This window comes from Centropristis striata, chromosome 9 (genome assembly GCF_030273125.1).
Source record: "Centropristis striata isolate RG_2023a ecotype Rhode Island chromosome 9, C.striata_1.0, whole genome shotgun sequence".
NCBI classification, from domain to species: domain Eukaryota; kingdom Metazoa; phylum Chordata; class Actinopteri; order Perciformes; family Serranidae; genus Centropristis; species Centropristis striata.
Window position 1 is genome coordinate 24167718 of NC_081525.1, and position 14244 is coordinate 24181961.

General features: G+C 39.5%; 2 protein-coding genes across 2 annotated transcripts in view; both read right to left on the minus strand.

Moving 5' to 3' along the window:
- Positions 1 to 2139: 2139 nt before the first annotated feature.
- Positions 2140 to 10978, minus strand: LOC131978229 (uncharacterized). Its single transcript, XM_059341798.1, has 10 exons — positions 10916 to 10978; positions 8152 to 9960; positions 7050 to 7155; positions 6442 to 6589; positions 6199 to 6246; positions 5793 to 5870; positions 5116 to 5253; positions 4340 to 4423; positions 3938 to 3988; positions 2140 to 3626 (listed from the first exon to the last, which is right to left on the minus strand). Exons 2-10 carry the CDS (start codon positions 9680 to 9682, stop codon positions 3516 to 3518), a joined length of 2295 nt encoding a protein of 764 aa, XP_059197781.1. The 5' UTR covers positions 9683 to 9960; positions 10916 to 10978; the 3' UTR covers positions 2140 to 3515.
- Positions 10979 to 11627: 649 nt separating this feature from the next.
- Positions 11628 to 14244, minus strand: part of anos1b (anosmin 1b) — a 49514-nt gene continuing 46897 nt past the window's right edge. Inside the window, exons 14-15 of the mRNA XM_059340471.1 lie at positions 14007 to 14150; positions 11628 to 12836 (exon numbers count right to left, since the gene is read on the minus strand). Coding sequence (XP_059196454.1) covers positions 14010 to 14150 — 141 coding nt within the window. The 3' untranslated portion in view covers positions 11628 to 12836; positions 14007 to 14009. The remainder of the gene's footprint in view (positions 12837 to 14006; positions 14151 to 14244) is intronic.

Genomic DNA, 14244 nt, shown 5'->3' on the forward strand with positions numbered 1-14244 from the left:
GCTAATTAACTAGCACAAGCCATCTTCTAAGTCTGGTAATACTAGCACTGACTTAGCATCACCAGCATGCTAAAGCAGTAAGTCTGTAAGTCCATGAACTGTATATTATTTAAAAAAGTAAAATTCTATGAAATAAATATTGGATATACACTGACTTTACCTGTGATGCTTCACCTGAGCTGGCAGCTCCATCCGCTCTACTGCTGTGTCATCTTTGGCTTTTGCCAATATATGTTGTGGAGATGCAGAGAAAAAGGCAAATTTGTGTTTCTGTAAGCAGAAAAGGTGTTGAGTTTATTTATATTAAAATAAGAAATATCATAAAAAATAAATACCATGAACACCCAATGTGACATATACGTCACATCGCAGATCTTTGACATTTAGGGGTAGTATTTTAAAAAAACAACATCAGAAATGTTCACTTGGTCTGTGGTATATCCCCCATAATTTTCGTTCAAGGATAAATAGGTCTGGGTTCTTATGGGTTAAGGTCTAAAGGGGAAAAATCAGTTTTACTTGTAACTTTGAAGGCACAGGTTTCAAGTAGTGTAACTTCCGTTGGCCATGAGCTGTAGGTGGGTGATTAACAAAGCTAAAGAGAAACACACATGCTGAGAACATAAAACTCTTTGAAAGAACTCAATGTGTCACATTAAGAGGATATTAAGCTGCAGAACTAAGGACCTTGGGCGCATAGATATGCTCTCATTGATGCATTATGAGAAGCTCTCTTAATACATTCTTTCCTTTAGTACAGCTTCACAGAGGTGCTAGCATTGCCGTGAACTAGTCTTGTTTGAATGATGTTTCATCATTTTTCGTTTCCACAACAGACATCTTTTCTTGTCAATGCAGGAAAAGCATAATTCACCCTTTTTTTTAATTGATATTAAAGCTAAAAGTTAAGGTCGTCTCAGCTGACCCCTGCTCCACCTCTTGCTCTGCTTTTGGTTTAACTGCGAATTAGGTGAAGCACTGTCAGGATGTGGTGCCCTGAGTCACAGGAGCCACCCATAATGACCTTAATTCCAGCTCTTCTGAAATGTATGGGCAATGTCACAGAGACTAAATCCATGCTTCATATGTCAAGTGTAATTGTTCACCGTTCCCTCAGTTAATGCACTGATAATGGAAAAGGTTGCCTTTGGCTCCGTTAACAATCTGTAGAAAAAATATCTCTTCGCAGGCTGTGATGATGAAGCCTGTGCATTCAATCTCAAACTGGAACTTGTCTTTATACTACGCACATAATTAGCATAAAGCAGCACTTAAAGGTCAACTAATTTACAGGCTTGTGTAATGCTAATTATGACATTAAAGTATGTAGCACTAAGGTAATCAGACTTGCATTATGATTGGAAGACCATCCCTCACCCCAGAAGGCATGGGTAGATTGCCTCGACAGATTAGCTGTCCCTGCTGAAGTGTCCTTGAGCAACACACTCAACCAGCTCCGGGGCCCCTGACATGTTTCTGACCTTGTGGTCTGGATGGACACCAAGAAAAAATACCGATAAGGAGGATGTGATGGTAAGATGATGATTGCAGATGAAGGGCCCCCTCTTCTGGTAATGACGGAGTTATGCAGTAGTTCATTAGGTCATTTTATCACATAGATGCTTTGGGTATTTTCATCACCTACTCACTGCAGCGATCTTATCATAATAGATTTTCAAACTCAAGATAAGAGATTGATAAGATCAGAAAATCTTTGATCTCACACCATCAGTGGTGGATGGGCAGATTAAACTTGAAGGTCCCTGCTATCACACAGGGAAACAAAGTAGAAACTTGCTATATATTTGTTTATATTTACTGTATATTCACCTGAATTTCCCCGATGAGGCAGTTCCTCTCCTTACTTCGGGCAGTTTTCTTACCATCTGTACTGAATCTCGAGGACATCTGATAAAGGAGAAACAGGCACTGAGGGATAAATGTGGCATCTGTGCTTGGGACTTTGTTAAAAGGGAATATCTTTGGGGAAATTTTAAACCTCAAAATGCAGCTTTAAAGACGTCATCCATCCCTACGCTGTGTGCTGTGGCCTCCATGTTCGATAATCAATTCATCCTTTTTGTTTATCACGCCAGTACACTTCTCAATCTCACGAGAAAAGCTGCAACACAATTCCCAGCAGTATTGGCCTTTTAATAACAACAATAAAAACAGTCCAGAAACAATTGTGGTTTTTAGCCAAAGCAAGCAGGTACAGTAGTAGGCCAGTAAAAGTACAATACAATCTGTAAATACATATAAGTGGATATAACAACAAAACCTAGGTTGGACAGAAGATTTAATCAAAATTGCTGAGGTCCACTTGTTTCTCTGTTAAGAGGCCACTCTGTAACTACGACTTTCTGCACCTGTATTATGCGTCCTTGTGAAGCAGGAGGCCTTGAAAATATAAAGTCGACAAGGAGAAACTGCTTGGCAAAAATCAGAAACCGGTGGTCCTCTCATCAGCAGCTAGCTGTACAGCTTAAAAGGAAATTTACTAACCAGCATGAGAAAGTGTTTTTAACTTAAATCGATAGATTAAAAATAGTCAAACAATGACTTTCAGCTGAAAAGGCGGAAAAAATGCTTGTGCAAAACCAAATAATAATGATGTGATCACAGCAAAACAGGATAGCAGGAAATAATGTGGTGGAAAAACTGGAATTTTAATAAGAAATCATTTTGAGTAACGTGTCAAAAACCTGAAACTTTGAACAAAAACAACCTTGAAAAATTATCCCTGTTTCAAGCCAGAGCCAAAATGTGCCTTTAGGCTGTATGGTGCTAAGTCTCCACCCTGCGAGGCAGCCAGGAAGAATACGTGATCAGTACATTCAGTTGATATTTTAGACTCTTCAACGCCCCGTGCAAATCTCTGTAGCCAAGACAACGAAACCAACTTAAACCTTCAAGTTTTAAGTGAACAGTTGGTCCACTGAATCAAACATCCTAACATTAATAAACATGTTAGAAAACACGCATATAACTGTATGATACTGCTGTAAGTCCCATAAAATAAACAGTTAATAAAAATGTCTTTCAGGTAAAATGGCCATCCGGGAGGTAAGGCCACACTTTTGGGATGGAGGGTCCGTCCCATTGGTCCAGGCTGCTCCTACGCCTGTGTCCTCAGTCAGAGTCAGAGCTCCCTTGTGTCCATTTGGTTGAAATCCACTGGGTAAGGTAAATGTAAAACGCAAAAACAACCTGATGGGAGCAAGTCCAGCATTTGTGGGTCAGTAGGGGGCCACGTCAGTAGTTCTTTGCAAGTAAAAATCTACTTAAATACGGACTGTTATTGGACTCCAGAGGTCACCAAAAGTCCAAAATGAGCAGCCACTCTGCTGTCAGTCAAAGAGTGGCAGTTAGGGCTCCCTGGAATACAGATGGCCGGGTTGTGTTAGCTTATGTAACAGGCTGTAAGTGACACAGGCCGTCTGACAGGCTTGGACAGACTGTCTCATGTCACCGGGAGAGCAGTCAGCACGTGAAAGAGACCACGATTCAGTCGTTCAGTTGTTGAGGCGGCAGTCGCACAGCTCCTTGTGGATCCTCTTGCGGATGCGTGGCATGTCCTCCTGACTGAACAGCAGAGGCTGCTTCACAGAGAGGCAACGGCAGTACTGACAGACCAAAACAGAAAGAAAAGACAGTGAGGGAAAAATGATCCACAAGCACAGCTGGGTGTATTAAATGTGGGTGATGACGGGAGCTTCTCTCCAGGGTCTATCTCCCCCTTTGAGACCAAGTAGTCGGGCGGGAGAGACACTGGGGACACAGCTATACTTCATTTCTTTTTCTGCCAGGAATAATAGGCATATAAAGCAAAGAGGGGGCAAACAGGGACAGGAGATGAGGAAAGGAAATAAAAGAAATGGGTGATGAACGAAGAACAGTAGAACAGCAGTAAAGGTGGGAAGGAATAATGTCTCACCTCGAGGACAAAAACTCCACAGTCACTGTCATTTTTCTGCTGAGGAATGCCCTGAGGAGTCAACAAGGCACAGTCAAACCGGGACAAAAGATATCACAGTTACAGCTCCAGGACTGAAAAGGTTTATCTCTCTGAATGTATGTTTTTACTGTACACACATACTATTTTGAAGTGAGACAGTTATTAAGAAACAATTACTAAAAAAACATTAACTTATGTCCCGTAACAGCAATAAAGACTACAAAAATGTGTTTTTGTAGTTTACATTGTATTGACTCTTGTTTAGCATAATTTCCTTGGCAATAAGAAGATGGCTTCCCCTTTTTGCATTGAGTAACAACCATGTCAGGCAATATGAATGTTTTCAGCTGCATGAACATTACAGTCAGGGTGCTGGTTTACCTTGATGATAGTAATCTTCCAGCCTTTCTGGAAAGCAGTCTGTTGCCTCTCTTTGGCTTCAGACTGAAGGTACTTCATAATGTTCTGATAGGGAAGAACACAGAACACACAAAACACACACAACACACACAACACAACACACAACACACACACACACACACACACACGTTAAGCTACAATGAAAATGGTTCAAATGATTAGTATTGTCCCAGCAGCAAAATTTTTATTACCTTCACATTTCCACCATGGGAGAGTAAATTCAATGCAATACTTTTTAATAAAACTGAAATTTCAATTCAGATTCCAGAATAATGACTGGATTTGGCAACAAAAAAAACAGGCAGTCTTAACAATTGGGGGGTAGGGAGGACTGAAAAAAACACTTCTGTCTTGTAACGTAGATGGTGAGAATATGAGCTAGATTTATTCAGGAGAATATTTAGTTTTTGTGTCAGAAATGTGTCTTCCGGGCATTAATCCTCTAATTTACTATCAAAGAAGGTTCCGCTTCATTACAGCCTTATGATGAAAAACCTGAGAAACCACTGGCACATTCTGCCAATCTGCTGCCACCGACATCTAACTAAGAAAACATCTATTCATTTCGTGGAGTCTCTCTCCAGGAATTGATGGTCCAGTGATTTATGGGAGCAGAGAGCAGAAAAGATGGATTACTGATGAGCTTGTTTGTTCCACAGCCATTCAAAATCATCTTTAAAAAAATCTGAAACAATGAACTACAATCCAGAGACATCAACATGCAGGGAGGCACTCACATCTGTGGTGTGTCTGAAGACGATTCCTTGGCTGTCGTAGTAACTGATGGTTTTGGTTGCCATGGTGACCGTGATGAGAGACCAGTGGATTTCTAAATGGATGGGGAATAGCAGCAGCCACTTGGAGAACAGGTCAACCTGAAATAACCCCACAAATTAACACACACACACACACACACACACACACACACACACACACACACACAATATCAAAGATAGAACATTTTGCAGCTGTCTACTGCTGTCAGATCATCAGCATATACTTCCACAAGTCACAAACTACAGGAAAAATTGTGTTTTCAGCATTTCTGTGTGGTACTAGATAACTTTTTGACCTATTTTAAGATTACGATTAACATTGAGATTCTCTAATTAGTCCCGCAATGTGGAAATTATTATTTTTTTACTTGCACAGATAAACACACACAGACTTCTTTTACTTTATGTAGTTAGAAAAATGAATCCAGACTGTGGCAACCAGACCACAAATAAATGGTTGACAGCTAAATCTAGTTTCCTGCAGCAGCTGTGCAACTGCCACTGTCAATCCCAGAGTCTGAGAGGTTAATTACAAGGTGGAAACAAAAAAATTGTGACTCGAAATTTCGACTATTAGTGATACTGTCAAAATCACTGAAAAATGGCTAAACTCCAAACTGTTCCATCTTCCTGCTTACTTTTTTAGTCCATCTCTTCACACCCTCATAACCCTTGGCAACCAGCTGCTTGTGGAAAAAGCTGTTGAAAAAATGAACCTGAGAGAGAGAGAGACATAATACAATACATTAACACATTACACAGTCAAAATGTAGTGTATAACTTTATAAAATCAACTACGAGGGAATTAAGTTTCCTGAACACAAGGCCAGTAGTTTTACTGTAATCCTGCTGACATATTCAAAAACAAACCGAACCAAAATCACAAACTTGGCGGAGGTAAAAACATGTCGTAGAATCTAAATATTATCTCATGGGTCTCTGAACAATGTAACATAATTGTACTCACACATGTATTGATAAATACCACTCTATATCCTTTTGCTATATGATTTTGTTTAAGCATATAAACACGTCCTCACTTACCTTATGTTGTGTCTCCTCCATGATGAGTTCTCCATACATGTTAATAATCTGCAGAGACAGAAAACAGACAATGATGTAATGCTGTCCAAAATCACAAAAACAATGTTATTAGTTATTTCTTTTTATTATTGCTGGATTGGACTTTAAGTAATGTCTGTGTTGGAAGGTCGGACAGAGTAAGGAAAAGTATGATAGTGGCGAGAGTGTTTTTTTCTATCTGTACAACCTTTCTTTTGTCTTTACCTGGTCATTAAGCCAGTTCTGTTCCTCCAGCGTGCTAAGGTCCTCCAGGCCCAGGGTGTGTTTGTTATATGACACCATGAAGCCTGGGATAGGAGCAGAGGCCAGTCCCGCCCTGTACCGAGTCATCTCCCTTTTGATGTCCAGCTCCCTAAAACACAAACAAGAGGAGAAATGCCGGAAAATTTTTACACAAACCTCCTAAGTGTTTGTTTTACTCTCGAGGATATTCAAGAAGAACATGAAGAGCTCAGATAAGGACACAGATGCCTCGAGGTTAGATTGTAAAAATAACATTCCAAAAGAAACAGGAATTAAAGTGATACAGTGTGGTGTTAATTCAGACCTCTCAGCATTCAAAGGAATCTGTTTGGAATCAGTTTTGACATTAGAGTAATTTGAAAACTGGCCTGATTTGATATATGATAACATGACATGATACTCAAAGCTTCCATATTTACTGTAACATAACACATATGGTCAAGTTAACCACAATAGCAACAGTACCAGCACACATTATATGTTTCACCTGTATTACTGGATTAATGTGTGGTTGATGCATGGTGTGTGTGTGTGTGTGTGTGTGTGTGTGTGTGTGTGTGTGTACTAACCTGTTGCTGAGGTCAGAGCTGCCTTTCTTCTTCAGGTATTCCAGGACATCAGTCTCACTGAGGGGAATGAAACTGCCGTACTTCATGTAGAAACTCTCCAGAAAATCTGAAAGAAAGGATACATGATCTTTTAACTGGAAAACAAAAACATGTTGCTGTTGTTCCAAACATAAGTGATTTTGTTTTCTATGATGTTAAAACCCTGATTGACAAAACACATTCTGAATTAATTCCTGACAATCACTGAATTGTCTGTTCAGGTCTGTGTGCCAATGAATTGAAACAGTGTTACATTGTTGTGGAGTTAACTTTGGTAATATACATACTGTTGGTATTTGTACATACAAAAAGGGGTTTAAGAAAATATTGATATACTTATATCTAACTTAGACATCACAATATTATAAGAATGTATTGATTTTCAAATCAATATAAATTTTGTTTTTAATAATAACTTTACATGCAGATTCGGAAAACACAGATTGCACAAAAAAAATTGCTATGAAATATGTTGGATGTTATAGGGACTGTAAAAAATTCAGGTCCCACTGCATACAAATATTTTTACTCAGGTTTTAGGAATTTGGTGGTGTGTTCTTTATACTATCTAAGTTTTCCTTCAACTAATCTTGTCAGATTCTTGCTAATACACAGCCCAATACCAATTATCACTAAAAAGGGTTTTCTTTGCAGTTTTTCACTTGCAAACATTAGTGATGAAAACAACATGCTGCCCCAGAACTAAAACGCAAAACTTTATTCAAAGAGGATTAAATGTGTGGTCTCTTTATTGTTTGTGATTTTGTAATAGAAAAAAGATTCAATCCATAATTCAGATTTATGCGCAGATGAACAACTTATATGCATATCAATCTTGGTGATTCAGGTTTCATCTTGACCGGCAAAACATGTAAATGATTGAATCTTAAAAATGATCACATACGTTTAGGTTTTAGGTGTGTTTCATAGCTTAGGTCACATTCTCTATGAATGTCATATGACAGAAAAACTGCTATCCTCGGCACTTGCTGCTTTCAGTTTGTGTGTAAAAATATCAATGATTTACTCTGCTTCATTTCAACAGACTGAGAGCAGATCTTACCGTGGATCATTTCAGTAAGCTGATTCTCTTTGTCCATCTCTCCGTTTGTTTCTTCTGACTGTTCTTTGCCCCACACTTCTTCCATCCCTAGACTCTCCCAGGTTCCTGGCTGACAGTACAGTCTGTGGTCTTTTAATGCCCAGTTGTGCTGCATGCTGCACACTGTAATAGGGCCCTGGAATGGGGGAGGAACCACAGCTGGATGAGAAATTTCCACATCCATAGGTGTGGAGCAGTGGTCAGAATTTGTTGGTGTGGTGATATTTCCATTGGACAGAGTTACTGGTACAGACACCGAGTCTGTTCTATCAAGAGTCTGGTCCACCTGCATCTCAGAGTCCAGATCCCGGCAGGATCCTGACTGCATCGAAACAGAAAGTAGTCCATTTGCTATTTCACTCGTGATCATGTTATGCTCCTTCGCCTCCTCTTCAGGTTCAGTGTCACTCAGGTTTACTGTGTCTCCATTTCCAAATTGAGATTTAACTGAGCTGGGGTCAGTCTGTTTGCCATGGTCCAATGGTACATGGTCTTTGTTTTGCCCCTGCCTCTGCGCAAACACTGATTGAGCTAGGGGATCCTTTTTAGAACTGACGACGACACCAGAAAAACCTCCCGTCTTTATTCTATCTTCTACTTCCAATTTTGAGTCAGATGTAGCTCCCACCCATCCTCTCCCCCTCCCCTTCCCACCTCTCCCTCTGACTACTGGTGTTCCCCTGCTTGCCATTCCCGAAAATATCTTAACATTCTTGCTTTCATCACCTCCTTCTATCAAGATGTCCTCCTTTTTCTGTGCATTGGTTTTGTCTGGAGCATCAGAGTGCCTCATTGGTCCATCCTGTGGGGGGACTGTGACAGGGAGAGCAGCATTCATTAGTGACCGAGCATCAGCCACTACTACAGCCGTTTGCACCTTCTCATATCTGTCATCTTCATCCTCGGATTCCTCCTCCTCCTCCTCATCATCATCGTCATCATCATCATCTTCCTCCTCCTCCTTGGTCAAATCAAAGCACTTTAAATGTGTCAGCTGGCCATCCACTTTTCTTTTCGGGGTGTCCATGAGGTCCCTACCAGCCCCCCTCCCTCTACCTCTCCCTCTGCCTCTCCCTCTCCCCCTCCCTCTGCCAGAGGTTCTGACATTGTGTCCTGTACTGTTGGGGCCACAGCAGTCACATGCCTTAGGAGTCCTCTTCCTGCCAGACGTACGGCCATTGACAAGGGCCTGAGCAGCAGTAGGTTTCTGTGTTGCGGACCAGGCTGAGGCCGGGCTTGAATTAGAAGCAAGTGTTTTTGCTGGGATTAAAATAGGGTGCTTAGAGTCAACATCAGTTGGAGTCGAGGGCTGGGTCAAGTCTGAGTTGGAACTGAGTTCTGTGATGAGGAGTTTTGCGGGAGTCTGGGTTAGGTCCTGATCTGTGGTGTCTCCAGGGGGAGGAACCAGAGAGGGTGCTGTAGCAGGAACATTTAAATGAGGTGATGCTGATGGTGTTGTTTTCATTGGGGATGCAGAGCCGCTGTGAACCATGGCGCCCTCTTTTGGCTCTTCAACCCCATCCCCAACACCCCCTCTCCACTCTCCTGTCCTCTCCTTCCCTTCGGTCCTTTGAATTTTTTGTTGTGGTTTGTTCCTTCCTCGATTTTTATCCTGATGCTCTCCTCCAGGTATTCTTCTGTAAAGTATTTTTGCTGTGATGAAAATAAGTTGTTCTCAAGCCTTCCCCAACAGACTAGAACATGGCAGATATTAGGTCTTCCTCAGTAACGGGTAGACTCTGTATGGAGTAGTAATCCCACCATGGTCTCCTAATTAGTGCAAGATAGAAACAAGAAGAGGTAATAAGAGCCAGTGAAATAAATCTTAGCAAGCTCTTCTCAATCAGCATAATAATTATATCACAATAAAATCTTTGCAGTTAAAATGTGCAAGGCCTTACACCTAATTTAAAAATATATATATTACTCGGTCAGTGGGAAAACATTTTCATTAACTGTGTGAACGACAGATTGCCATCGTTGATTAATGTGTACAAAACTGAACTAGCAACTACAGAGGTGTTATCTTTAACACTTTATACAGGTGGATCAATTTAGATACAGTATGTGATCCTTTTGTTTTAGCTTAAAACTAAATACATTTTCTGATGCAAAAATATCATGGATATAAAACAGGGGATTAACTGACGTTTTGCGCCAAAAGTAATGTTATTGCTACATTTTCATAGAAGTGTTATTTCGTTTAGAAGCGAAACTCGCTGTTAGCTGACGATAGCAACACAAACGACATTTAACAAGTCTTGAGCTTCAAAAAATCCGTGCATGCAGAAAAATTAGTCATTAGCGGCTTCGCTAGTCATTAGCATATCTGCCAACGTTTGCTAAAGTCCCCCACAATCAATGAAGTTATGAAGTAAAACCAAAAGTGACGTTACGTTAGCTCAGGTGGTGTAACACTGGGCACCGAGCTGCTGGAACATGCACACTCATTATTTAAGAATATAACGTCACGTCAGATAATTTAACAAAGTTATGTATCACATTTCACAAAGTTTTACTTAAGTTATGCCATTCCTTAAGCTAAGTTAGCTAGCTGCATCAAAACATGCGAAAACACAAAGCAGCGATTGCACATATTTCCTCCATTTTCAGTTTTGGAGGCGTCTAAAGACAAAAGAAGAGCTGCGAATCAGTGTTCGAAGTAGTGCAGAGCATAAGCCAAAAACACGACGAAAAGTAGAAAAGGAACATCACTATACACTACCTTGTCTAGGAAATAACAAACCGAGTTTCGTCTGACCACGACTGAAGAAACAAGTCAAGCTGTAGTCGCTCGTTGATTGCGTCACGGTGTCGGGCTCAGCTTCGGCTACGTCCGGCTGTGTTCGGCTATGTTCGGATACTTCGAGGTAACCTTCGAATTCCTGGTCCTGTTTCATTCTCATTTCGTAGTTACATTTCTAAAAATTGGATTTTATATGAGACGAAAAGAAAATCTAAAGCAATACACTTTACGTTTCAGTGTCTATGTGCCTTTATTTGCATCACATGTAAATGAGTCAGTGTTGCCACGGCAGATTAAGGAAAATAGTGGATAAAGACAAAGAAATATCAGAATCATATTTATTTATTATCTTGAAAATATTAATGTATTAATGTGCCAGTATCACTAATGTTGCATGTGGTAAAGGTGAATCTTAATGCAGTGTAATCATTTGTTGATATCAATTATTTATTATTATTCTGAATAGTAGTGAATAGTAAACAAAGTAGTAAAAAAGTAACGAGTAACTAATGTTTACATTGTAGTGGAGCAGAAGTAGAAAGTGGCCAAAATGGAAATACTCCTTAATAATGTACTTAGTTACATTCCACCACAGAATGGCAGGAAAACTGGTATTATAGCCAACATTATATTTATATTATTATAGCCTTATAACATTTCTAACCACCAAATCAGTGACACAACACTCAAAGTATCTTGATAATCTTTAATTACAAAAAACTAAACTGGAAAACAATAAATAAAACCAATGGTCTAAAAAGTAAAGGAATTAAGTACACAATTATCAACAGTGAGATGTAAAAAAAAAAAAAAGTTACATGGGGTGAATATTAACATGATAATTACTGGTTCTTGACACCAGTAGTTTCCGAACTTTCAAAAAAATGTCATGACTTTTGTAAAACAAAAATATCTACCACAGGTATAGCTATATTAACTGTGTAAAATGTCACATATTATTGTTTTCTGTAATAAGTGAACCATAATGCAAAGTTATGCTGCACAAGGCCAAAAAATGTAACAAACAAGCAAATTCAGACATATCTGAGTGAAAATTAGCTTAAAAAAACAAATATGAACAAAATATTAAAATATATTTGAGCTTAATTCAAGGCTTCGGCTCGCCAATTCAGACCCAGCGGCTTCAAAGACAATGCAGCAGAAAATGCATTGAAATAAACACAGTCTGTCGCTATATATTTCTATTTGTACAGAAGGTCAGTGCTATATCATTCTCTACTTGCATGATCAAAAACAACAAGGGCTTTTTAAGTCTCTTTACAAGTGTCACTTGGCTCCAATGACATCAGATGATTAGAAATTACCTGATTAGTCCCATCTAAACACTAAACATGTACAAAAGCAGCCATGCAAGAAGTCTCACTTTTCACATACATGTCCTGCGGTGCTGCAGTGCTGTGGCAATAATACCAAGAGGAATCATTTGGAAAATTATGCAGTTCTGATTAAAAAATAGAAAAAAATGGCTTAAAGATATGCATTTGACTAACTGTAAGTACTTGGTGCTTTTTAAACTGGCAACATACACTTATGTTTTTTAAATTTACAGCATACAAAACAATATTGACTCTTGCCATAACCTTTGGATCAACTGACAGATTAACGATTGATTAATATATTTTTTTCCATTAGAATGAGTTCACAACCGTTCTGAAGAAAATGGATAACAGTGGTGGAAAAAAGTCGGAGCAGGAAATACCGTTCATATGAGAGAGCGATCAACTTCAACAGGGGAACTTTCTTTATTTTATAACTGTGGTCATGTCTTCTACACTTAAACTGCAATGAAAACATGTTGCACTGTGATAGACAGTGGAGAGGTGGATGTGGGTGAAGACGACCGTGATGCAGCAGACGGTGACAGCAGAGGGGTTTGGACCTAGAAGAGATAATTAGTATTTATTTTACGAGAGAGTCCCATTGAGAAATGGTCATGGTAGCAACCATATAATATCAAAACATATTAAAATGGTTCTATAAATTACAACGTTACACACAAAAATGTCCAAATAAAGAGAAGAACAGCTCTTTAACACAGTTGTCTCTCAAGGAAAGGACCCATGCGCCTCTATACTTTTAAATATTTTTTTGCAGATTATTCCATGCCTAAATTGCATAGAAGGAAAAAACAGTCTTCCATAGATTTGTACATCTGGCAGGGTTCGTACACTTTTTCAGTAGTCAAATTCAAGCACTTTTCAAGGACTTTCAAGGTCCATTTTCAAGCTTTTCCAGTACCTTACAACAGTTGTAAATGGCATGTTTTAGATGAGTACTTCGATACTAAAAGGGGTAATTTCACTTAACAATACCAACAGCAATGGTATTACACTTTTAACAACTAAAAGTAGTTTGATAACCTCATAAAACATACTGGCATGGGAATCTAGGGGCTAGGAGCAAAAGTAAGCTCACAAAAATCATCAACTGGCAGCTGGTGGAACTACACACTAACCAAACTAGGAGGAAAGCCCCACAAATAGGCCTACTTCAGGACCCCTCACATCCACTAGGAATTTGAAAAACTCCCTTCAGTAAGAAGATACAGGGTAGAGCAACAAGAAACATTTCAGAAACAAGAAGACCCAGGCGAAACCCAGGCGAAACCCAGGCGAAACCCAGGCGAAACCCAGGCGAAACCCAGGCGAAGCGGTCTTCATTTCAGATAGGCTATTCAGTTTTTTGTTTTTTTTTCCTTTGAAAATGGAAAAGTTATCTATAGTCAGATTGCAAGAGAAATACAGTAAGAATTTCAAGCATTTACAAGCACTTAATCTAACATCCAAGCACTTTTCAAACCTTGAAATTCAACATTAAAATTCAAGCATTTTCAAGGATTTCAAGCACCTGTACGAACCCTGATCTGGGTACATTAATAGCTTAGAGACCACTTAGAGGAGCACCACTGGTAAATACCAGAGTTAAGAAAGATAAGGGTACAGAGGCAAGCTGGAAAGTTGTCTAATATTGACTTTTAGACAGAAAATGTATGCTATTTTATTACAGCTACAGAAAAAACAGCTTGTCACTGAGAAAGCACCTTAATTACCTATCAAAGTGTAGTGTTGATGGCTGGAGTATGTATGGTCTTGGAGACTGCGGCGCCATTGCTGCCCCCTGCTGTTAGCACCTGGAGCTGCAGCTGGTAAACACTGTCAGCCTGAAGACCTTGAACTGACACAGAGCGCTGCCACTGTGGAGGGTGAAGCAGGGTAAGTTCAAAGACATACACAATATTCCTGCTAGACAATAACAAAAAAATAACAATAACACTAACATATCCTTTA